Consider the following 27,486-nt stretch of genomic DNA (forward strand, 5'->3'; position numbering starts at 1 on the left):
ACATTTTTCCTGCCCCACCCTTACCTACCTTCCAGAGGGACCACTCTTGTCCACTCCAGACTCCCCTCCAACCCCACCACACCTGGCACTTTTCCCTGCAACCGCAGGAAATGCTACACCTGCTCCTACACTTCCCCCCTCACCCTGATCCCAGGCCCCAAGAAGACTTTTCACTCAAGCAAACGTTCACCTTTACATCTGCTAATGTGGTATGCTGTTCCCGCCTCTACAATCAGGGAACAAGCAGAGATTTATGGAACCACTTAGGTGTTCTGCAAAGCTTGGTTTGCACTAAACAACTGCACCTCCCAGACTTGAACCGTTTCAAGTCCCCCCTCCCATTCCTCAGATGACATGTCCATCCTGGGCCTCCTGCAGTGCAACAACGATGCTACCCGAAGGTTGCAGGAACAGCATCTCATATTCTGCCTGGGAACCCTACAGCCCAGTGGTGTCAATGTGGACTTCACAAGCTTCAAAATCTCCCCTCCCCCTTTGCCCCCACCTCCCTAACATGTCCTTCCCCCTACCTGTCTCCTCCTCCCACCTGAAACTCCACTCCCATCTCCTAATTACTAATCTCATCCCACCCCCTTGACCTGTCCATCCTCCCTGGACTGACTTACATCCTCCCTAACTCCCCCCCACTACATTCACCTTTACTGGCTCCATCCCCACCTCTCTGACCTGTCTGTCTCCTCTCCACCCATCTTCTCCTCTATCCATTTTCTATCTGCCTCCCCCCCAATTTATTTCAGAATCCCCTTCCCCTCCTCCTCCTCCCCCATTTCTGAAGGAGGGTCTAGGCCCGAAACAGCAGCCTTCCTGCTCCTCTGATGCTGATTGGCCTGCTGTATTCATCCAGCTCTACATCTTGTTATCCACATACTCTATTGCCTTAACTCTCTCATTTTCAAAATCACTCCCAAAAATCAGAGGTGCACGTTCACATCTCACATGCTCCTGAGATGCTGCTTGGCCTGCTGTGTTCATCCAGCCTCACATTTTATTATCATGGATAATCCAACCTGCCTACAGGTTGTAAGGTGCTATGTTCCCAGCTGATGTTATTACTGGACAAGTAAGATCCCAGATTGAAATATGATGTGTCAGTTTCTTAAAACTAAAGTTTTGAACTCAGCAGTCTTCCTCTGAAACACAAGTACAGAATGCTGCAGATTTGGCTTTAACAACAAAATAGAAGTTTATTACTCAAAAGAAATCAAGATAAATAGAATAAACCAAACTATTTCCACATCATAATATAAGATATTTCTAAACACAAGACAATCCCTTCTATACCAACACCTTATTACAGAACTCCCATCTCCAACACATCTACCAGTTTCACCTGTTTCTTTCAATTACCAGTCTGGAGAGCTTGATAGTTGTGTGACTAAACAAGAAGCTAAGTGCAAACTTTATCTTTGAAGAACTCCTGCCGTGTTCTACACAAACTCTTGATATCTGGATTCAATTAAAACCCTTACATGGAGTTAACCTATTTCATAACTGTTCTATATTATCTCTTTTCTTCTGCCTTTGGGCTGGGGGTACACGGAGGAGGTTGGGTATTTACATCTAACTCCAACCAGGCCTAATAAAACCTGCTAACTAACCTTCGAGGCTATAAGATTTCCCCCTAAAAAAACCAAATTCCCAATCCTTCAAACTGAACACAAGTTAATGATTTTCAATGCTTACTCTGCCCACTGGCAAAATCTTCCCAGGAGCCCCTTCTCTCTTTCATAAAATCCCGGCTCCTGAAAAACTGACAAGTTAATCATTAACCTCTCATTCACAGATTAAAACCCACAGCCCACCAGTTCAAAATCCAAATTCTTAAAAAAAAATCAAATATATATAAATCATATCTAACATTTCAGTTCCAAAATCTCCCCATAAACACATACCTGTGACAACGGATTGATGTAAATCAACCTCACTTTGAGTACACCAGTGATCTCTTCATTCTGAGGCTGTGAACAATCCATTCACACGCGAGAATTCTATTTCTGTTTAGTCATTGTCACACAACAGTGTTTTAATGAGGGGAAAAAAGAAGTCTGGTTCATCAGTGGTCTTACAGGTTGGTGAGTAAGTGTTACTCTAATAACAGTTTGGATATTAACATTTCCAAACAATGTGAGCCCTGATCCAAAAGCAGCAGAGCCTGCTAACAGCTTGGTCATCTCAGTTCAATGATTAGGATAGTAACCTCAGTTCGACAATCATGAGGGACTATTTACTTCAGCTTTCTTGGTTAACAATCATTAAGTCAATCTACAATGCTTGTGTCTTTTAGCTCACAGCTTGTCTTTGAAGTTCATTAAAAAGTCCCATTGCTTCTCAAGCCATGTTAGGCTATGCAATTTGAGCAATTTCTCACGATTGGTAAATTCACAAATCTACCTTTACAGTTTAGAGATAATGGGACCCGAAACGTCAGCTTTTGTGCTCCTGAGATGCTGCTTGGCCTGCTGTGTTCATACTACCTACTAACCTCATCCCACCTCCTTGACCTGTCCGTCTTCCCTGGACTGACCTATCCCCTCCCTACCTCCCCACCTACACCCTCTCCACCTATCTTCTTTACTCTCCATCTTCGGTCCGCCTCCCCCTCTCTCCCTATTTATTCCAGTTCCCTCCCCCCATCCCCCTCTCTGATGAAGGGTCTAGGCCCGAAACGTCAGCTTTTGTGCTCCTGAGATGCTGCTTGGCCTGCTGTGTTCATCCAGCCTCACATTTTATTACCTTTACAGTTTAGCTGCTTGAACATTAAATGTCTGCTTACTTTTAAGTCAGAACTGACTACAGAATTTGGAGAAACTGATTTACCAAAGAAGTGATGAGGAGATGGAACTTATTACCACATGAAGTACTTGAAACAATTAGCATAGATAATTTAGAGGTGAAGTTAGATAAGAATAAGATGGGGAATAACTGGAATGTATGGTAGGGGTCAGAGTTAGAGCGATGGTCTGGACAGACTTATATGGATCATTAGTATAGATTTGTTTCAATTGTGTACATTCTATATAATGAAATATGAAAAACAATTGTGGCTCCTGATTTACAATAAATTGAATCTATTGCAACACTGCTCAGTGGTTGAGTAAAACAAATCAGATTTTGTAACTGCAAAGTCAATACTGATCTAAAAGTGAAGTAACTTTATAAATCACAATTGCAACTCCAGTTACTGCACAGCTGTGGTTGCTGTAGAACCAAGAAATTTTGTAGCTATTGTAAGAGTGCTAGAACAATATGAATGCTTGAGAACATTTGATTATGAAGTTATGTTAATTGAATGCATTCTCTATTGGCGACTAATTGACGGAAATCTGCGGCTAAGAATGGCCTTGGGATTTAATCTTAATGGTAACTAAATTGGAGAGATTATTCTTTCCGGGGGTGAAAAAAAGATTTGCACCAGTTCAAACAGAAAATTCCAACAACTTTATTCTTTTTTTATTTCAATTGCCTGGTCGCAAGGTAAAAAGCTTTGAAAGTGATTTTTAACATTAGGTACAGAACAAGAAAGTCCACTTATCCACAAATCAGAGTGCCATTTATCATCTTCACGTATTACAGAAAACCATCTGTACTGTCAAAGTACTTCTGAGTTTATTTTTGGCCTAATTAAAATAGAGGTATGATTTATATTGGTTGATGTTCAGTTCAGAGATTTAATTTTCAGAGAAATCACAATCTAAGAAGGTACTTTTAAGTGGAAAAATACTTGATGAAATTGTTTAATACATCTGATTGAAAGATAAAAAGTTTTCATGGGATAATCCAATAATGTTTAACAGTATTGCCTCCAACTTGTTGCTTTCTGCAGAATTTCAGCAAAAAGCATCACACATCTGGGAATAATAGCAATTTTAGTAACATCTGCGAGTGAATGTTTGAATACCATGAATACAAAATTCCGTGTTTTAACATATGCAGTTTTGTCATTTAATTTTTTCCAGCTTTTACTTTGAAATAGATTTCATGCTTCTTAAGACATTTATAACACACAAGCTACATACAGTATCAAAATACCTTATTGTCCTGAGATGGGACATAAAAATGTTGCCCATATCTATTTTGAGACATCAGTATTACTATAACATGAATGGATGAATAAAGCACCTTGCATGTCCAGGCACCAACCCTCAACTGTTTTGTCCAACCATAATGAAATCCTTTCCTATGAAGGTAATAACTAACTTAGTGCCTAACCTCTGAACATAGAATATAGACATACCTTGTAACCTGATAATGGTCACAGTAACTAGGTAAATAAAGGAAATCTTGTCTGCATAACAAAATAAATGAAATTATGGTACTGAAATAATTCCAAATTATGGCACAGTGCTTTAAAGCCCTGAGTAGACACTTCCTGTCCGTTTCCTGCAGGTACTATATTGAAGTTATATCCCGTCTATTCAGATGTCCACATGGACTTAAAACCAGGGAAAAGTGCAAATGTACAATTACTTGTCATAATTACAAGAACGTGTCATGCCAAGTACTCTGATCAAAATAAAATGACAAAGCGATGACGAAGTGTTGTCTTCCATTGTAAGACAAAAATACAACTATTTAAATTGCGCAACTGTCAACGTGTACACCTGCATCTGACACTCCACTGTTGATTTGGAAAAGCTAAATGACATGTAGGTCACAAGTGATGTATTTTCAACTCCATGGCCAGAAATATATATTTTTGTTTTTAGTGTTTCAATGACAGACATAGCCAGCAAAGTGTATAGTGACTACACCAGAAAACTCCTGGTGCAAAAAAATAGGATTGAAAGAGGTAACACTTGTTCAGTTTTATTACTATATTGAAGGGTAACGTCCTGGTCCCCTCATCTCTAATAATGTTCTTCTGCTAGTAAGATGGAACAGTTGCAGACAATCTGTGTAAACTGTGAGTGAGATTTTAGCTCAGCTCCCACAGATCACTAGGGAAGAGCTGTATTGATTATTAACAGTTTTTAAACATTTCTGGGTTACAATATAAAAACACATCCTTACACCAGAGTTTTTAAAAGAAGCTCTTTTAGTACAAAAATACTATCAGTGCAATCAGCACAACGTTAGAACCACAATGACCAGGTAGTGCATAGCCTATATTACAAAAGTAAATGAAAGTAAATAATCTTATTAACAAAAAAACCACATTAACCAAACAGAGGCACTCTGTTTAAGTGACAAAAATACAATCTTTAACAAGACACACAGTATAAAGAATGCATTAGTTTAGCAAAACATACATGATAAAGCTTATTTATTGCATCTTCCACATAGAATATTCTAATAATACCAAACAAAATGATTTAAGAAAGGTTATAACTATATAGTTCAAAAACTAATAACTGATACTTATTTAAATTAGTATTAGAGTCTAGTAGACTTAAAACGCAAATCCTTTTCCCAGTTGCCTTTTGTAATCATTGCATTGGCTCATTACATTTGTACAAAAACGTTGGTGGAAGATCACTTTCAGTTTAACAATGTAACAGACAATTCAAAGACAAATATTATTGGTAATGCACCTGGAGAGAACTTATGCAAAAATAAAATCATAAAGAGTCTGAAGCAGAGTTAAAAAGTGCATAAATCAATTTCAGACTTTGTTTTCTTTTATAGACCCCATTTTTCTACCCTGTGATCAATGAGTTGTTTATTGCCAATAAGTGATATTCAGCAAATATGCTTGATTTCTTAACAGGATGCCACACAGAGCAAAAATGGAGTGGTAAAATACTAACAATGTGAATAATTCATCCTGGTTTCTTTCAGAACCTTACATTTGGAATGGATCAATAGAAATTAAAAATCTTCAATTTAAAAAAAAATTGGGTAGGTATATCACAAGAAAACCACAAATGTTATTTTCTTACGCATTTAATTGCACACAGCTCTTTCCAGCGAATTTCCATGTAAAGATTTGAGAAAAACTATGACCATTAATATGACAGGCTATTTAATGTTTAGCTTCCATTATTTCTTCACCATCAATCCTGACACTGTTCCTCAGCTCGTGATAGGTAAACAATCCTTCCTTGATAAATGCATATATTTGTCAGTCAATAGTAAATCATGAAGTTAACTAATTTGTGACTTTTAAAAATATGAATGTCACTTAAGCTAAAGATTTTTTAAACATCTGTCAGCTTTCTTTGATTACAGTAATTACTTTTATTGGTGAGAATCTGCATTCATATTTTCCAGGAATCCTCCTGCGGAATCAGTTAGCATTGAATATGAATTAGGTGGTAAAATGCTCAATTTGTTGTGAACAATATATTGATATCAATTGTGTAAAGTAAGCGGTTATATAATGTTGGAGATCACAGCAGTTCAGTCAGCATCCATGGATAGAAAGCAAGCTAACATTGAGTACAGATGACTCTTCATCGGATGAACAGTCATCCAGGCTTCAAAAAAAAACATTAGCTTGCTTTCTCTCCATGGATGCTGCCTGACCCATTATGATCTCCAGCATTTTTTGTTTTCAGTTTAGATTCCAGCATCTGTAGTAATTTGCTCCTACTTAATTATTAATGATATGTGGCGAGTGTCTAACAGAAAACAGCATTTGGCAGTTAAATCCTGTCTTGATCAAATAAATCCACCACTGCACACTGTCTATACAGATCCCCCTGCAAATGTCATGGTTGGTGTTTTAAGAATATACTGTGCTACTGATTGCTCATTCCTTCCTTCTACCCATTTCACTGCTTACTGACATTGGTCCCATAGAATAAAAATTATCATAAGGACACTTCTACATTTCTGTACTTGACACAGTGATAAGCTTTGTAGGCACTACATTCAATCTTCAAATAGTCAAATTTGAATCCGGAAAAAGAACTGCGGCACACTTTGTCATCTGAAATATTTTTATATATAGGCAAGCTGTTATCCTGAGGGGAAGAGCTTGGTGATCTCAAGTGAAGTGGAGTGGATTGGAAATTGACCTCAATAACATCAGGATTTGAAGGGATGACTTAAATAAGGTATTCCTCACTCATGATATCCATCCAGTACTCCTGTTGGAGGGTATTGTGGACATTGAGTTAGCAGAGCAGTGGCCTCAGCTTCAATGTATCCTCTGGTCAAACCATTGCAATCAAGGCTTGCATTAAATAAAAATGATGAGCTGATTGCAGAAAGTAGTGGTGGGTACCTAGTACTCTTGGAACAATACCCACAGAAGACAGGGAATATATTTGGGAAATACCCTGAAGGGAACATTGGCAAACGAATAAAACATTTAAAACAAAATCTTAACAGTATCAACAGGAAAACAGATAAAAATTAACATAACAAAATTCACATCTATTTGAAACAAACAGCAGCAAAACTCATTTCCAGATTTGGGTTCCATGATTTCATCATGTCTCAATATTACAAAGTTCCCTACAAATGCCGTTCCCAGTTTTAAGATCCAGAACTGGTTACGTGTCAGTCTTCATTATGTCCTGCAGCACAGCCCATTGGTCAACCAATCAATTCCTGCTCAGTCTATGCTGCACAATAACTTAACTGACAGCCAATTCCAGAAAGCATCTCCAACTCTGAGCACCAGCCAGACACACCAGAAACCTTTCCAAGTTCCCTTAAGAGAAACTAGCAATAAAATAATTCCAGAAGTATAATCTTTAAGTCAAATTTACAAATGAATGTAAAATATAAATCACAAAACTGTAATACTGTACATTGTGTGAACAGAAGGAAGAATTTCCACTTATGGCTTTACCTTTATACTTAATATCTGCTGCATAGACTATTCAGTGCTTGGCATCCATTTGCACTGAATTAAATTTACTACGAGCTTTAATTTGGAGACACTTGGCTGCATGAACTTTTCTGGTATGACGATGTTAGTAACAAAATAGCAAATACCAGAAATCTTAGATAAAAACAAAAATGAAAAGCAAGTCCACCAGGGTCTGAAAAGTAGTTAACATTTCAAGGGACGCATGATTGCAATTAATTTCATGTTTTTCTCTCTTCAAATGAAGATGGGCTGCTATAAATTTCCAATATGATCTTTTTATTTGAATATAACAATTTTGTATTGACAGGTATCAATAGCAGTGCAGTAGCTGAAGGTGGGGTTTGGCAGGTAATCAGAAACCTACTGCTCTACCATTCTTGTTCCACTTGTACTATCAAATTATTTGAATAATTCTTGTTAAAATAGCTATAGAGAATGTAACGCTAAAATTTTTGCCTTTAGCAATTCTGGACTGATAGGGCAAAATCATTACTACAATTACGCAAAACATCTTTCTAAAAAGCTGCTACAATATAGAAATGAGAACAGAATAAATGTGGATGCATCCTGTGTACCATTCAGGGGCAGCACACAAAGTAGAACTGATATGGTATATCAATGTCCCATGAGCATGTAAAATAGCTTTATCAATCAGTTTGAACATGCTGCAACAACATCTCCAGTGCAGGTTGGGCTTGAATCCAGGGATGCTGCCACTGTGCCACATGACCCTAAGATCAAGTTATACCAAATTAACAATGAAAAGATAAAACTCAGATTTGGCAATTAAGTTACCTCTGCTCAACCAGAGACTTTAATACTAATTAGAAAAACATTAAAATAATTTAATGGCTTCTATTTACAGTAATATTTTACTCAAGTTTAAAATGCAATTCTTTCACCCCAGGAGTCTTCAATGATGTAAATAGAAAGCTTCATTAAAGATTCTTCACTCACCCGGTGAACCTACTTGGGTGCATTTTGCCACAAGGGAAGAATGCTCCTACAAACAGTCCTAGACACCAAGCGTATGACAGATAGCATGAGGACAAACTTACCTAAGCCATCTGTGAATTGTTGAGCAAGGATTCCAATTCCCCAAAATCTGACATTTTACTCCTCAACAGGGAACTTATGAATGCATCTTCAAAAGAATTTGATAAGCAATGTGAAAGAAGTGACTTGGAAAACTTGAATTAAATTCTCCAATTAAGAAAGAATTGCATTTATCTAAGGTCTTCTTACTTTTGGCAAAAATCTGTGTTTATCACATACTCCTTTTGAAAGGTGGTGAACTTCCAACTCCAAAAATGCCACATCAGGAATAATTAATGGCTAGCCCTGTAAATTTATGCATGTTCTTAACAAAATACTTTTTGCAATATGTTCCTTCCTACTACAGACTGTCATGACATATAACCCACATTCATTGCAGCAATATATGAAACTTCCACACCCTTTAGTTTTATCAGAAATTAAGACCAGCAAAGGGGATGAGTACTGTTGGGCTCAGCATGCTTTGTACCATTGGATAGTTAAATCAAAATCTTCATTATGAATAAGGTTGCATTTACCAATTGAAGGTTTTAGTACTTTAAGACCGTAAATTACAAAATTATTTATTGCAATAAGTCAGTAGTGTTGCAAATGTATATGCATTCCTACAATTTTCTGGTTTACACAATATAGTTTGTTCTGCTGACTTCAAATTGAGTTAGCTGCAGCCAGCCAACTGAAGGATAGAAGATTAAAAGGAGTGTATAGTTACAGATATTTTATGTATCTTGCACAGACTTATTTTGGTGAGAATTCAATGGAGCCATGTTAGGTTTTGGTTGTGGAGGGAGGGATTGCAAAAATTAAGCTATATACTGGATGTGTAATGTTTGTCAATACATGTCTTTGTAGATCTCCTGTAGCAGGGGATGCAATGAAGTGGCTGCTTCAGTTTTCTTAATTTTCTGGACAAGTTGCGCATTCTCAGTTACTAGCTGGCGCAAGTCAGCCATTTTCTGGAGGAGCTTTGGGAAGAGGTATTGAGAGTCTGGATGGTTGGTTTGCAAATGCAGGCTCAAAGCTTGAAGAATACTGTCTTGCATCTCTTCAATCTGTTTTACACTCATTAGCCCAGGTCGGTCTACATTGAAAGAAGGAAAAAATAATTTGTTAGCACTTTTTTGGATCGGGGCTGATTACTCCATTGTGCTCAAGAACAGTGTTTTTTCACCTCATTGCTTTACCCTTTTTATTAGTCTCTGACTGTCCTTCCCCTCCCACACCCAGAAGACAGGATAAAGCAAAAAGGAGACTACTAGTTTGAATTTCAGAACAACTTCCTGAAACTGCAAGTTAAAATATACAGGTTAGAAACTAAAAGTGCAGAAGGCACATGCTGACTGTATTCTACTCATAACTGATTGCCTCGGATGGCAGCACGCAAGATAAATAAGGTGGGGCATAGATGATGTTTGAAATGATGTCAAGTGGTGGTTTACTGAGATAGCTTTTGAAGCAACAAGTTCACTAAACGTTAACATAAACCTCAGCCAATTGCATCGCTGAGGGATGAGTGCTGGCTCTTGGTCTTCTCATGTGGTCTGAACTAAATCTTGGATTCTTTTTGTGCTCTATGTGAAAGGTGTCTAGAAAATCAAACACAGGACAGAATTGGAATTAACAGTTAAAACTAAAAAAATGGCAGCCAGGAGTCAGGTGATTGTATTTACACTGTTAAATCAGTTTTCCCTATTCGACTGATAAGAGTTAATTACTGATCTCACGAACACCAAATTGTAACAAGACAAACTTCAATGCTACAAACCTAGTCAGAATTCTGGTACTATACTCAAGCCTGCATTTTTCATGTAACTAACAGTGACTTTTCCAGCCTATCCAATTGTAGGGAACTAAGCAACAAGGCATGGTCTAACGGGACTGAAAGGTCTGTTTTCACGTTCTATGACTCTCTGACAAGCTTCCTTTGCACTCACAAACATATCTAATAAGGGTTCAGGAATAATAATCAGAAGAAAGAACCTTGTTGCTTGTTTCCTCCTCCTCTGCTTGTCCAGAGGCTCCAGTGAGTTGGGAAAAGGGAACAGAAAATGTATTTCTATCAACTGAAAAAGTTCTGTGCAAAATTTCTCATCAAAAGGAAGTGGTACGACGTTTCAATGTTCTGTTTGCAGACCACGGTTTGGGGGTGGGTTGGTGCTAGCGTGAAAATTGTTCTTTGACTGCATAGGCAGATAAACCCGAAGGATGCAGGAGCAGCAACTCATATTCCGCTTGGGAACCCTGCAGCCCAATGGTATCAATGTGGACTTCACCAGCTTCAAAATCTCGCCTTCCTCCACCGCATCCCAAAACCAGCCCAGCTCTTCCCCTCCACCCACTGCATCCCAAAACCAGTCCAATCTGTCTCTGCCTCCCTAACCGGTTCTTCCTCTCACCCATCCCTTCCTCCCACCCCAAGCCGCACTTCCATCTCCTACCTACTAACCTCATCCCACCTCCTTGACCTGTCCATCTTCCCTGGACTGACCTATCCCCTCCCTACCTCCCCACCTATACTCTCCTCTCCACCTATCTTCTTTTCTCTCCATCTTTGGTCCGCCTCCCCCTCTCTCCCTATTTATTCCAGAACCCTCGCCCCAGCCCCCTCTCTGATGAAGGGTCTAGGCCCGAAACGTCAGCTTTTGTGCTCCTGAGATGCTGCTGGGCCTGCTGTGTTCATCCAGCCTCACATTTTATTATCTTGAGTTAGAAAGCTATTCACTGTCAGTAGCACTGTAGTGTGAAAACATACTGAGGTGGTTCTCTGTGGTAATGGATATCATCACATATACTACAGCCAGAACTAAGGATGCTTCCAACAGTTTTGGTACTCCAGATTCATCATTATCTGTTTTTATTTTCAAAAAAATTAACATCTAACATCAGTACTCAAACTGCATTGTTTACAGCATGGGATATATATACACAACTCTCAGCCTTATTAGGCTGCCCTCACACTAATTTTCAGTGCAGTTACACAGCTAGAAGCCTGTGTTTTCAACTATTTTGCATGCAACCTTTCACCTTAATAGAACATAGGACATTACAGCACAGTACAGGCCCTTCGGCCCTCGACGTTGTGCCGACCTGTCATACCGATCTCAAGCCCATCTAACCTACACTATTCCATGTACGTCCACATACTTATCCAATGACGACTAAAATATACCTAAAGTTGGCGAATCTACTACCGTTGCAGGCAAAGCTTTCCATTCCCTTACTACTCTGAGTGAAGAAACTACCTCTGACATCTGTCCTATATCTTTCACTCCTCAATTTAAAGCTATGCCGCCTCATGCTGGCCGTCACCATCCTAGGAAAAAGGCTCTCCCTATCCACCCTATCTAATCCTCTGATTATTTTATATGTTTCAATTAGGTCACCTCTCAACCTTCTTCTCTCTAACGAAAACAGCCTCAAGTCCCTCAGCCTTTCCTCATAAGACCTTCCCTCCATACCAGGCAACATCCTAGTAAATCTCCTCTGCACCCTTTCCAAAGCTTCCACATCCTTCTTATAATGCGGTGACCAGAACTGTACGCAATACTCCAAGTGCAGCCGCACCAGAGTTTTGTACAGCTGCAGCATAACCTCTTGGTTCCAGAACTCGATCCCTCTATTAATAAAAGCTGAAACACTGTATGCCTTCTTAACAGCCCTGTCAACCTGGGTGGCAACTTTCAAGGATCTGTGTACATGGACACCGAGATCTCTCTGCTCATCTACACTACTAAGAATCTTACCATTAGCCCTGTACTTTGCCTTCCGGTAACTCCTACCAAAGTGCATCACCTCACACTTGTCTGCATTAAACTCCATTTGCCACCTCTCAGCCCAGCTCTGCAGCTTATCTATGTCTCTCTGCAACCTACAGTATCCTTCGTCACTATCCACAACTCCACCAACCTTAGTGTCATCTGCAAATTTACTAACCCATCCTTCTACGCCCTCATCCAGGTCATTTATAAAAATGACAAACAGCAGTGGACCCAACACCAACCCTTGCAGTACACCACTAGTAAATGGCCAACATCGACCCTTGCGGCACACCACTAGTAACCTTGGTAAGCCTTTACATTAAAAATACACTTGCCCCCTTCAGATTAATAAATATCCGAATATTACCGCAAGCTCATCTTCAAAATCAGTGAAAAATAATATTTGTAAGATAACAAGATTGTAATTTTTAAACAAACATTGTACAAATAGTTTGTGGCTTACATACGCTGTAATAATTAAATAACTGTTATGGTTTGTGTTAAGAAGGAAGGCTGGATAGGTTGGGAGTTCTTACGCTGGAGCTTGGGAGGTTGAGAGGTGACCTCATAGAAGTTTAAAAAATAAGGGGTGTGCATAGAGTTAATGACGGTTGTCTTTTCCTTAGGATGGGGGATTTCTAGAATAGGGGGCACATTTTTAAGATGAAAGGAGAGGGGTTTTAAAAAAAAAGAGACAAGGGGCAACTTTTTTTTTTAAAAACACAGAGGGTCGTTTATGTATGGAATGAACTTCCAAATGAAGTGGAAGATGTGGGTACAATTCTAAAAGACATCTGGATAAGTACATGAATAGCAGGGATATGGGCCAGGACTAGGCAGGTGGGACTATGTTTGGCATGGACTGAAGGGTTTGCTTCCATGCTCTGTGGCTATGAGTCAAAGTCAAACCTTTGAAATCAGCTCGTAGCTCAAGCCATAAATAAATCATGTGTCACAGTTCAACACTAAACTCATTTGTTAAAATACAAAGTCAAACAGAGCAACTTCAGACTTAAGTGACAGGAGTTAATCGCTATTAAACTTTGTATTTGAGAACTGGGTTCACACAGCTCTTACACCACAGTAGTGGTGTCCCTACTCTACGCCAGAAGGTCTGATTCAAGTCACACCTGACTCAGACAAATGTTGTAACAGTATTTACCAATGGCAGGAGTTAGCAAAGCCTACACGTTAATCCAGTTAGAAAGGGTAGCTACATCAACAATGGTTCAGGGGCAGTTTCCTGTAGCAGTACGTCATGCAGCCAACCACGAATAATTGATCTAGTAATGGGTAATAAGAATACTTGCCCCAGGAAGTAATGATCATAACATGATGAATATTTGGTTTGAGTTGAGAAACTTGGGTCAGAAACATCTGTCTTTAACTTAAATAAAGGGAATAACAATGAAAAGAGGAAAACATTAACTAAAAGTGGACTGGGTGGATGGCTTAATGACGAGGCACTAAGCAAGCAGTGGTAGATATTTAAGGAGATAAGTCATGATTCTCAGTAAAAATATATGCCAGGAAGGAGGAAAGATTCTAAAAAGCAGGATAAACTAACCATGGTCAAACAAGCAAGTTAAGGGGAGTCCAAGATAACAAAGCGTGGAGCTGGATGAACACAGCAGGCCCAGCAGCACCTCAGGAGCACAAAAGCTGATGTTTCAGGCCTAGACCCTTCAGAGAGGGGCACGGGGAGAGGGAACTGGAATAAATAGGGAGCGGGGGGAGGCGGACCGAAGATGGAGAGAAAAGAAGATAGGTAGAGAGGAGAGTATAGGTGAGGAGGTAGGGAGGGGATAGGTCAGTCCAGAGAAGATAGACAGGTCAAGGAGGTGGGATGAGGTGGTAGGTAGGAAATGGAGGTGCGGCTTGAGGTGGGAGGAAGGGATGGGTGAGAGGAAGAACAGCTTAGGGAAGCGGAGACAGGTTGGGATGGTTTTGGGATGCAGTGGGGGGAGGGGACGAGCTGGGCTGGTTGTGTGATGCAGTGGGGGGAGCGGAAGAACTGGGCTGGTTTTGGGATGCAGTGGGCGAAGGGGAGAAGTTAAGGGGAGTATTAAGTTAAAAGACAAAACAAAGGAGGTAAAGAGACAGTGACAGCCCTAAGGACTGGGACAAATTCTGCCTTTGTTAAAGGAGGCTAAAAAGATACTAAAGAGAGAAAATAAATGAAGGCAAATTAGCGAGGAAAATAAAAACTGACAATGAGCTTGTTTAAATATACAAGGAATAGATAAATCAAAGTGAACATAGGCCCCCTCAAAATTGAATCTGGGGAGGAAGTTATGGGGAACAAGGATATGGCAGAGAGGTTAAACAGATATTTTCCCCTGTCCATGCTGTTATGTATCCTAAAAAAGTAGCTACAGAGATAACAGATACAATGATTATAATTTTCCAAAACTCATTGGACTCTGGAAGAGCACGGGAGCATTTGAAAGCTGTCAAAGCAACATCTCTATTCAAAAAAGAAGGGAGGCAGTAAGTGTTTAACTGTAGGTACATTAGCCTAACATCTTTTGTTGGGAAAAGAACTTGAGTCAATTATAAAAGAATTAATTGCAGCACATTCAGAAAATCATAACCTATTCAAGCAGAATTGACATTTAATGAAAAAGGGAAGTCATGTCTGATTAACTTATTAGAGCTTTTTGAGGAAGTCTCAACAAACATGGAGAGGGGGAACCCAGCAGATGTGCTATAGAACATAGAACAATACAGCGCAGAACAGGCCCTTCGGCCCTCGATGTTGCGCCGACCTGTGAACTAATCTAAACCCATCCCCCTGCACAATCCCATCATCATCCATATGCTTATCCAAGGACTATTTAAATGCCCCTAATGTGGCTGAGTTAACTACATTGGCAGGCAGGGCGTTCCACGCCCTTACCACTCTCTGAGTAAAGAACCTGCCTCTGACATCTGTCTTAAATCTATCACCCCTCAATTTGTAGCTATGCCCCCTCGTACAAGCTGATGTTATCATCCTCGGAAAAAGGCTCTCACTGTCCACCCTATCTAGTCCTCTGATCATCTTGTATGTCTCTATTAAATCCCCTCTTAGCCTTCTTCTCTCCAATGAGAACAGACCCAAGTCCCTCAGCCTTTTATACAGACTTCCAGAACATGGTTGACAAGATACCTCATAAAAAGGTTAAGTGATATGCTACAAGCCCATGGTGTTGCATATTGACATAAAATAGAGAATTGGCTAACGGGCAGGAAGCAGCAAGTGGGGTAAAGGAATTGTTTTCCAGGTAGATAACCTGCAGCCAGTGGAGTTCCCTAAGGATCAATGCTGGGATCACTACTGTTTACAGGGGAAAGGAGTGAATGTACTGCAACACATTTGCAGATGACACAAAAATAGGCAGAAAGACAAGTTATGAGTGGGATACAAAAGATTTACAGAGATATTGATATAGCAAGCAAGTGGGCAAAAGATTGGCAAATGGAGTGTAATGTGGGAAAATGTGAAATTGTTCATTTTGAAATGGAGAACAAAAGAACAAGCACTTTCTAAAACTGATTAGGTGAGGCTGTTTGCAAGTAAGGGATGACTGACAAGCATGAGGTTTTCAAAAATAGGTAATGAGAGTTCAAAGACAGTTTGCTCCTGTTAGTGTGAAGGGCAAGGCTGAGAGGTAGGGAAATACTTCGGAACTAGAAATATTGAGGCTCTCGTCAAGAAAAAGGAGGCATACATCAGATACAGATAGCTGAGGTCAAGTGAATCCCTTCAGGTGTATAAGGGGAGGGGGAATGGGAGTTCACCTGAGGAGACAATCAGGAGGGCAAAGAAAGGATAAATGAATATAGGTTTCGGAGATAAAGGTGAAAGAGAATGCAAACAGATTCTACAAGTACATTAAGGGCAAGAAAGTAACTAGAGAGAGAACAGGGCACCTTAAAGATCAAAGACGTCATCTGAGTGTGGAACCATAGGAGATGAGTGAGATACTAAATGAATAGTTTTTAGTGGTGAAAGCTTTGGAAGCTAGGGAACTTGAGGAAATAAACTGTGGAGGCTTCAAAGAGTCCACATTACAGGAGAGGTGGTGCTGGATCGCATAAAACACAAAAATAGATACATCCCCAGGACCTGGTTCATGTATATCCAAAGACAATGTGGGAAGCTGGGGAAAGCAATTGCAGGGCACCTAGCAGAGATATTTATATCATCAACAGCCACAGGTGAGGTGCTAGAAGACTACACGATGGCTAATGTTGTGCCCCTCTTTAAGGCAGCTGCAACGAAAAGCAAAGGAACTGTAGGCCAGTGAGCCTGACATCAATAGTGGGTTAATTGTTGGAGGGGATAGTGAGAGACAGGATGTACATGCATTTGGAAAGCCAAGGACTGATTAGAGATAGTCAGCTTGATCTTGTGCATGGGAGTGCGTCTCACAAACTTGCTTGAAAATTTAAAACCGATGACCAAGATAATAAACGAAGGCAGGGTGATAGATGTTATTTACATAGAATTTAACAAGGCCTTCGACAAAATTATGCATGACAGACTGGTTAGTAAGGTTAGATCACATGGAATCCAGGGAGAGCTCGCCAATTGGACACAAAACTGTCAGTATGGCAGAAAACAAGAGGGTGGTGGTAGAGGGTTGTTGTTTGGACTGGAGGCCTGTGGCCAGTGGTGTGCTGCGAGAATCAGTGCCGGGTCCACTTATTTGTCATTTGTGTGAATAATTTGGATCAGAATGTAGGAAGAATAGTTAGCAAGTTTATAGATGACACCAAAATTGGTTGTATAGTGGACAGTGAAGATGGTTATCCAAGAGTACAACAAAATCTTGATCAGCTGCACAATAGGCCAAGGAGTGTCAGATCGTGCTTAAATTTAGATAAATACGAGGTGTTCCATTTTGATAAGACAAAACAGGGCAGGACTTGCTTGTGAAACAGAAACACCTAGGGATGCAGGTAAACAGTTCATTGAAAGTGGTGTCATAGGTAGTCAGGGTGTTGAATGCTTGCCTTCATCAGCCAGAGCACTGAGTATTGGAATTGGTATATCACGTTGTGACTATACAAGACATCAGTGAGGCCACTGTGGAAATCTGTGTGCAATTCTGGTTGCTCTACTATAGGAAGAATGTTATTAAACCAGAAAGGATGTAGAAAAGATTTACATGGCTGTTACAGAGACTGGAGGGTTTGAGTTATGAGGAGAGGTTAGATCAAGTCAGAGATACACATCTTGGAAACACACTCTGGTCCAACTCATTCATGCTGACCAGATATCCTAATTCAATCTAGTCCTATTTTCCAGCATTTGGTCCATATCACTCTAAACCCTTGTAATTGTATCAACCTTCACCACTTCCTCTACCAGTTCATTCTATATCCACGCTATCCTGTGTGAAAACATTACCCTTTTTAAATCCATCCCCATTCACCTTGAACTGATGCCCTTTAATTTTGGACTTCCTACCCTGGGGAAAAGACTGGCTATTTAGCCTATCCATGCCCCTCACAATTTTATAAACTTTTACACGGTTCCCTCAGCCTCGGACACTCCAGGGAAAACAGTTGCAGCCTATTTAGCCTCTCCTGACAGCGCAAACTTCTTTTACTAGAGAGTGTAGATGATCGAGGGGTGACCTTACAGAAGGTTAACAAAATCATGAGGGGTATAGATAAGGTGAACGGCAGGTGTTTTTCCCTATGGTGGGTGATTTCAAGACTAGGGGGCATATTAAGATAAGAAGAGAAAGATTTTTAAAACAAAAAGACATGGGGCAATTTTTAAAAAAATTATCATGGCTTGTGATAAGCCCACGAAAGAGAAATGTTTGGAGGGATATGGGCCAAGTGCAGGCTGGTGGGATTAGTTTAGTTCGGGATTACAGTCATCACGGGCTGACTGGACCAAAGTGTCTGTTTCCAAGTTCTAAGACTCCCAATTATAAGGAAAGGCTGGTCAGACAGGGACCATTAGCCCCTTGAGGTATAGGAGGCTGAGAGGTATAGGTTTATAAAATCATGAGACATAGATAAGTTCTTTTCCACCGGATAGGTGTTCCAAAACTAGAGGGCATAGGTTTAAGGTGAGACGGGAAGATTTAAAAAGGGACTGAAGGGGCAATGTTTTCCACACAGGGGGTGTTGTGTGTAAGGAATGCGCTGCAAGAATAAATGGTAGAGGCAAGTAGAGTTACAACATTTAAAAGACATTTAAACAAGTACATCAACAGGAAAGATCCAGAGGGAAGTGGGCCAAATGCAGACAAATAGGACAAATTCAGATGAGAAAACCAGGTCAGCATGGATGAGTTGGACCAAAGGGTCTGTTTCTGAGATGTACGTCTCTGACTCAGAAAACCTGCAGAACTGCAACACAAAGGGACTTCTGCATGAAACACAAAATTAACACACAGATGCAACAGATAATCATGAAGCTGCCCTTACTTCAAAGCTTTGGATGACAAAAGTGGGGAATTCTTACTCCATCTGTACCAGGAGCTGGTGAGACCGCATCTGGAGTACTGACAGCAGTTTTGGTCCCTTTATTTCAAGGGAAGACATCTATTTAATTGGAGGCAGTTCAGAGAAGGTCCACTCAAATGATCTCTCTATGGGTGTATTGTTTTATGTGTCAAGATTAAATGGGTTGAGACTCTATTCACTGGCGTTTATAAGAATAACAGGTAATCTATTGAAAAATATAGGACTTTAAAAGGGGCCTGACAGGGTAAATTCTGAGGGGATGTTTTCACACTCAGAAGAGCCTAGGACCAGATAGTATAATCTCAGAATAAAAGGGGCACCAATTTAAAATGGAGTTGATATGGAATTCCTTCTCTGACAGTGAAGTGTGAATTTGAGCCGTGAGGGAAAATTCCTTCTGTATATTTAAAGCAGAAGTATATAGATTCTTGATCTGATAAGGGAATTAAGGGTTACAGAGAAAGCTCAAGAAAGTGGATGAGAGGAATGTTGGATCAGCCATGATCCTACTAAATGGTCATGCAGGCTCGAGGGGCTGAACAGCCTACCCCTGCTCCTATTCCTTATGGTCTTCCGTATGCAGGTCTTTGTAAACAAAGGCACAGTATACAAGATGTAAACTCATTCTTTCACAACTTAACTACTGTTTCCAATTCTAAACACTACCTTTTTGGATGGACCTGAAAGCTTTACAGAGGGTACAGAACAGAACAAATTTACTGCAATAGCTTCAGGGATTAGTGGTGAACTGAAGGCATTGAAACTACTAAGCAGAGATATGACAGGAGTATTTAAAGCCATATAAAGGCATAGAATCATGCAGCAAGGGAAGAGGCCTTTCAGCCCAAACTGGTCCATGCCAACCAAAATGTCCATCCACGCTAACCCCACTTCCCTGTACTTGGCCCATATCCTAAAAACTTTTCCTATCTATATCTTTGTCCAAACATCTTTTAAATGGTGTTAATGTACCCGCCTCAACTACTTCCGCTGGCAGCTCATTCCATATGCGTATCACCCCCTGCAAAAAAAAGTTGCCCTTCAGGTTTCCATGTATTATTCTCCCCTCTTAAATCGATGCCCTCTAGTCCTTGATTGCCCAACTGTGGGAAAAAGACTGAGTGCTTTCAGGCTATCCTTGTCTCTCATGATCAGATATAAATCTAGAAGACATCCCCCCCGCCCCGCCTCAGTATCCTACACTCTAAAGAAAAAAAGACCTAGCTTGTCTAACCTCTCCCTATAACTCAGTCCCTTGAGTCCTGGCGACATCCTTGTAAATTTCTTCTGCACTCTTTCCAGTTTAATAAGAACCTTCTTTTGGTAAAGGTGACCAAAACTGAACACAATACTCCAAGCAGCCTCACCAACATCCTGTACAACTGCAACATAACTTCCCAACTTCTATATTCAATGTCCTGACTGATGAAGGCGAACGTGTCAAAAGCCTTCTTCACTGCCCTGTCTACCTGACTCCAAATACAGAGAACCATGCACCTGAAACTCCATGGCCCCTCTGTTCTACTACACTCCTTAAGGCCCTACCATTCATCATGAGGCTCCTACCTTGACTTGACATTCCAAAATGCAACATCTCACACTTGTCTGTATTAAACTCCATTTGCCATTTCTCAGCTCACTTCCCAAGCTGATCAAGATCCTGCTGCAATTTCTGATAACCTTCCTCACTGTCCACTGCCTATTTTAGTGTCATCTGCAAGCCTACTAATCATGCCTTGTACATTCTCATCCAAATCACTGATATAGATAACAAACAGCAATAGGCCCAGCACCAACCCAAGGCACACTACTAGTCACAGGCCTCAGTCCAAAAAGCATCCTTTCACTATTATTCCTACCATCAAGCCAACTGTGTATCCAATTTAGCAGCTCTACCTGAATTCCATGCAATCTAACCTTTCAGAGCAGCCTACCACGTGGAACTTTATCAAAGGCCTTCTTGAAATCCATATAGACTACATCTACTGCCCTGCCCTCAACCACCTTCAAAAGAACTCTTAACAAATTTGACAGGCATGATCTCCCATGCACAAAGCCATGCTGACTACTCCTAATCAAACCCAGTCTTTCCAAATGCTTGTATATCTTATCACTTGAAATCTTCTGAAGTAACTTACCTAACATGAATCATGAGGGGTTCAAATCGAATAAACAACCTCGGAAACATATAACTCTTAAAAAATATTTACAAAGATGGATTCTGAGAGACTATTTCTGCTGACTGGAGAGTCTAGTGTAAGGGTCATTTGTCTCAGAATAAAGGGGTCAGCTATACATACATCTAACGTTGGAGTTGAGCATATGGTCACTTAAACTGCTGCACTATTCAGTAAAATCATGACTGATCTAATTGTGGCCTCAACTCTACACTCCCATTTATCCAGATAAACTCAGGTACCATATTTAGTCAATCATCTACTGATTTTTGTCTTACAAATATTCAATACCTCTGCGTCCACTGCATTCTTGGGAAGAGTTTCAAAGATTCATGACACCCACAGCAATGAACGGATACAAGGTTTTGTTTAAGGTAAGATTAAATCTATGTTCCCTAATTTTAAACCCTAATACGTAGGGAAAACATTGTAAACATTGCCCTTGCTTTTCCCAATACCCCATAAATGATAATGATGTACATAAGTAACAACTGAGATAAAGAAGTAAGTGTCTGAAGAGGGGGGTATGCTGAACACCTGTAATGTGGAGTTCAACTGATCCTATTAATAGCATGACAAATGTTTTCAAAGTTTAAGTGATCTTTAACACCTAAGGTCTGGTTGTCTTTATTCTAAGCCTATAATATGGTCCAACTGTGCTATTGTTAAATGAACTGAACATACAAAAACCTGCAAGATGGTGCTCTAGATCCAATTGAACATTAAATTGGTGTGGTTAAAAGTTATTATTAAATTTATAACAAATATGCCAAGTGGGGCTGGTTGCTTGGAAACCGAAGTTGGCAGAGATGAGATTATTGTTTTGTTAATCATGTGAGGTTGTAGATCAGAAAACCAGCTTTGTAAGATGATCAAAAACTTGAGGTTACCAAGACAAAACTAACCAGTGAGCAATGAGAAGGCAAGCTCCGCCTCTCCACAGCCATTCATGCAGGTAGCACACACTGAGCAAGGTATAAGGAACAGAGCTCCAGCAGGATATCTAGCTAGGTCAAGATGAAACGGACTGATCAACAATCTGGAGACAGGAAGGAGAGAACTGATTACTCCCTTTGTCCTGAATTTCAAACAAGCCCAGGCCATCTCTCATAAGTGGAGTAGTGAGTACAAATCGTATTGAATGCATGTTTCTTCTTTAAGTGTCAAACAAACATGATTTGTGCAAACAATAATTTGGGAGTCTTAGTTGCTGACTGTGCACGTTAAACATCTAAACCAAACAAAGGGTTATTAACAAAATACGTTATTTTAGTAAACAACAAAATTGGCACTGTCATACAAAAGATACAACTGCACACAAGTGGGTGGAGTAAGGAAAAATGTACCTCTTAAAGAGCAATGGGATCAAATCATCCACTGAACTAAGAAGGTGGCGGGGTGCACCCAAAATCTACTTCAAAGACAGTCATCCTGCTTTTAGGGGCAAAAGAACCAAAAAGGCAGAGTTCTGACCCATCAGTGTCTGGTTAAGGAAAACCAGCTTAAATCTGAATCAAAAGGATAAGCATGGCCCTCATTGGAATAATGTAAACAGACTAATACAAGCAATAGAGCACATCAGAGTATATTATATGCAGTAGGTGGTGTTGGGAACAACTATGATAGTATGTCAGAGGAGCAGGAAGAGGGCAGCCAAGATACCAGGCAAAGTTGACAGCCCCTGTTTATGGTGCCAATGCACCAAAAATGATACATTTCCAATTACCATAATGGGATACCAAATACGGTGCGAGTATTTGGTGTATTATACAGTCCTAACTAATAGAGGACTGAGAAGTTCCCCAAGGTGATCATTGAAAAATGTACTTTCTTTGAGGTCAAGCAACTAGTCACGTTATACGAACCAAATGGGGAACTATTTAAAAAAAAAGGCACTCCAATTCATTCTGGGAAGCATCTTAATCACCTCTCTCTCAGCAGCAGGTGAACTTTTCAATCAATCTGAGGTGCTATCTTGGGCAAATACATCAGGACCAAATAAGACTCCCTACATACAGGTAGATTGATTGTGGACAATATAAAACAGGTGCTGAAGAAAATGACCCTATTCCTCTAGCCATAAGACAGTCTATCAGCAAAGACTTCTGTTTTTAGGATTTTGGAGCAGGAGAGAAAAGAAAAAGAGAACTAGATATATGGATAACATGGGGAAAATTGTGACAAAATGGAACATTAACAGGTATCTCAAAGCGCCATGGAAAACACCTGGGAATAAAGCTGAGGTTAGGGGCGGGATGAGAATACCCTCCAATGGGAATGAATGGTAAACAAAAGACCCCAAAGTCATGGAAATAAGTACTGTGAAATAAAAGCCAATCCTCAGCATGTACACAGAGACAGGCTACACAATAAGGCGTTAAATTAAGATATTACGTAAAAGAATGGTTCAGCAAGAGGAAAGCAGTCAGATGACATTGATATAATGGGAAATGATAACGAGAAATGCCATTGCGTGTCAATAACTGATAAAGACAAGACATTGATCACCTCATACAAGAATTCTGAAAAAAGGTCACTGGGCTCAAAATGTTAACTCTGCTTTCTCTGCACAGCTGCTGACAGACATGCTGAGTTTTTCCAGCAATTTGTTCTTTTTAAATCACTCAGAGATTCTGCCTGTTCTACTTAAAAGGACAACTCTTCTGATTGGTCACCCCATGATCAAAATGTTCTTGGTGTTTTGGGGATTTCAGGGGCAAATTGCCTGCCACGACTATGTACTTTTGAGAAGTGATCCATGGATATATTCATGGCTGATAGAGTCATTGAGATGTACAGCATGGAAATAGAACATTCGGTCCAACTCATCCACGTCAAGCAGGCATCCCAATCTGACCTAGTTCCATTTGCCAGAACTCCACTAACCCCTTCCTATTCATATACCAATCTAGATGCCTTTCAAATGTTGTAATTGTATCCACCTCTATCATTTCCTCTGGCAGCTCATTCCATAGGCATATCACTCTCTGCGTGTTAACCCCCAGGTCCTTTTTAAATCTTTCCCTTCTCACCTTAAACCTATGCCCTCTAGTCTCAGACTCCCCCACTCTTGAGGGGGGGGGGGGTAGACCTTGCTATTCACCACATAGGACACATTTTTGAGCACCAAGGGACTAGCGGGATATAAGATAGGACAGGAACATGGGGCTTATGTAGAAGTTCAGCCACAACCTTAGTGGATAGTGGAGCAATTCTGAGGGGCCTTATGGTCGTCTACTATTTTTTATATTTAAAGAGACTTTTTCTAATAGCTAATACACCAATAACCATAAGTCAGAGTGGAGGGTGATTAGCAAAAGAAACAGAGACAATATGAGGAATACCTTTTTTGATTATGTAATGAATGATTAGAATTTGGAATGCACTGCGTAATAATCTGCATTGACTACCAGCCTGAATAACAATTATGAAAACTTATTTGGAGAGATACTTGGAAGACAAATAATTGCAGGAACGAAAAGGTGAAAGTGCTGGGTTGTGGCAATAACCGTATTGCTGTTTCTGAACCCTACTACCCCATGATTCTCTGTAGTAAAAAGAGTTTGTGCTTCCATTGATAAAGGTTTTGTTCCTTACCTCCACATAAAATGATGGCAGCCACAAAGAGAGCCAAATCACTATCATCCAGTTCCAAAGCATTGAATTTCACTGCAAACTCAAACTTGGGTTCCATAATTTCACCAAATGGTTTGCGTAGGCTCCTCAGGAATTCACGAGTTACAAACCCATTTCCATTAGCCACAAGAAGACCATCCTTATTCATAATTGATGCCAACATGGCAAAAATGGCTTCATGTACACCATATTTTAACAATGTCACCTGGTCATTCAGGTATAGCTTTAAGAATTCAGGGATGCACTTGGCAAACTCAGTGAGCTCTCGTACTGTTTCAACAGTTGTACACTGGCAACGATGGAAGACATGAACTGCAATCTCTTTGTTTGGAATTCCATTTACTGATTGTTTCCAAACTAGGTTTTTCTCAGCCTGCCAGAGTGTCTCCATGTCATGAATCACAAAAGGCTGCAATCAGAAAGGAAAATTGCAGATTAGAATTTGTTTAGAGAATCAGCTTTGACATTCACTTTACTTACTGACAATTAGAATGTCAATTCATGTCGCACCTTTTCCACCACAAAATCAGAAGATCAATTTAAAGCGAACATGACGATTTTCTACAATTCCATTTCTCTCCATAATTAAAGATACAAAGCTATTTCCACAACTTAATGGCAATGTACCATTTTATTCAGCTAGCCAAGAGTATGGAAATTGACCAGTATAAACACTAACACTTCAATTCACTACTATCATTTGTTTCCTTCATGTGGGAAATATCACATTGGTAGTGCACAAAGCTGGAGTTACAGCATGAGTTGCAAGCTAAAACTGATGGGAGAAAATCTTTCATCTCAGCCCCACTCTACCCTCCATGTATCACAATCCTTCTGTGCAATACTGCTTTCTCTCCAACTTGTGGTTGGTCACACATAATCAATGACTCCTAACTAGCCATGTGTTCTCAGATTCCTGTGCCTGAGTCATCTGTGTTGCGTCTTTTTTCTTTTTCTTTTTGGCTTTCACTTTTGTTCACTGAAAACTATCATTTCAATTCACAAAAGTACTTTTTTCCCAACAAAGTGAAACACTATTTCTGGAAAATGTAAGGTAAGGTGACCAATATTCAGTCAAAGTATCAACTATTAGTATGACAGAGGGAAGTAGAAAGTTTTACAAAAAGAGAGCAAACTAGGCTTCTGCCAACTTCTACAATCAGTCATGTGGCATAGGGCTGGGTAGTGAAGATGGAATCTGGAAATGGACAGCTCAAAGGAAATATGAGTTTGAGAAAATTGCAGTGTCATATGAAGTGAGGCACTGAAGGAATTTTAGTACAAGGGCATGATTTTATAGTAAGAGAGCATAATTTTAATCTCCAAGTACAGTACTTCAGAGTCTCAAATCACTGAGTTGAAACTTCCTCTTCACAACTGACATATTTGCATTAGTTAGAAGATACACACAGTACCATTTATAGCCACCAGATGTCTCTGCTGTACATTAATTGGAAATATTCAACAATCCCAACACTTCAGCTTTCTAATTCTTAATGGTACAGCATTTAAAGTGAATTAAAATCGCGTAGCAAATAAATCAGTACTGAAAACCAAAACTAAAATGGGGAAAAAATTATTCTGAATTTTAAATTATATTCAGCTTTGAAGTAGCCTAAAGGCTACTTAAAAGAGAAATTTAAAACTGTAAACAGCGCAGACACCATTAAGTATCACTTGTCACAGAAATAAAGAATGATTACAGCACAGATGGATAACAAAATGTGGAGCTGGATAAACACAGCAGGCCAAGCAGCATCTCAAGAGCACAAAAACTGACGTTTCGGGCCTAGACCCTTCATCAGGGAGCCTGAAACGTCAGCTTTTGTGCTCCTGAAATGCTGCTTGGCCTGCTGTGTTCATCCAGCTCCACAATTCGTTGTCTTGGATTCTCCAAGATCTGCAGTTCCCATTATCACAGCACAGATGGAAGCTATTTGGCCTCTGGTGTTTGCACTGGCCTTCTGCGGGAATAATTCACCTAGTGCCCCTCCCCTGGCTTCTCTAGCATTTTTAAGTAAAAATTTCTGTTCGATTACCTCTAGTACAAGAGTATAACAGGCTATTGCCAAGTCATACAGCAGTACAGCATGGAAACAGTCCCTTCAGTCCAACTCATCCATGCTGGCCAGATGTCCTAAATTAATCTAGTCTCATTTTCCAACATTTGGCCCACATCCCTCTAAACCCTTGCTGTTCACACACCCATCCAAATGCCTTTAAATCTTGCAACTGTAACAGCTTCTACCACTTCTTCTAGCAGCTCATTCCACACATGTACCACCATTTGCTTGAAAAAGCTGCCCCTTAGGTCCCTTTTAAATCTTTCCCCTCTCACCTGAAACCCATGTCTTCTAATTTTGGACTTTGTTACCCTGGGGAAAAGACCTTGGATTTTCACCCTATCTACACCCCTGGTGATTTTGGTGAGGGGAACGATTTAAAAGGGACATAAGGGGGAGCTTTTTCAAGCCAATGGTGGTACATGTGTGGAATGAGCTGCCAGAAGTGGTAGAGGCTGTTACAGTTGCAACATTTAAAGACATGTGGATGGGTTTAAGAGGGATGTGGGCCAAATGCTGGCAGGTGAGACTAGATTAAT

The 27,486-nt window shown here is 40.1% G+C and overlaps 1 protein-coding gene across 3 annotated transcripts in view; it reads right to left on the reverse strand.

The window, feature by feature from the left end:
* Positions 1 to 3,449: 3,449 nt before the first annotated feature.
* ppardb (peroxisome proliferator-activated receptor delta b) overlaps positions 3,450 to 27,486 on the reverse strand; it is a 77,404-nt gene continuing 53,367 nt past the window's right edge. For all 3 annotated transcript variants that reach the window (XM_048553531.2, XM_048553532.2, XM_048553533.2), the window contains exons 6-7: positions 24,846 to 25,293; positions 3,450 to 9,920 (exon numbers count right to left, since the gene is read on the reverse strand). In XM_048553531.2, the coding sequence (XP_048409488.1) occupies positions 9,673 to 9,920; positions 24,846 to 25,293 (696 nt within the window). In that variant the 3' untranslated portion in view covers positions 3,450 to 9,672. The remainder of the gene's footprint in view (positions 9,921 to 24,845; positions 25,294 to 27,486) is intronic.

This window comes from Stegostoma tigrinum, chromosome 21, assembly GCF_030684315.1.
Source record: "Stegostoma tigrinum isolate sSteTig4 chromosome 21, sSteTig4.hap1, whole genome shotgun sequence".
In the NCBI taxonomy this organism is placed as follows: domain Eukaryota; kingdom Metazoa; phylum Chordata; class Chondrichthyes; order Orectolobiformes; family Stegostomatidae; genus Stegostoma; species Stegostoma tigrinum.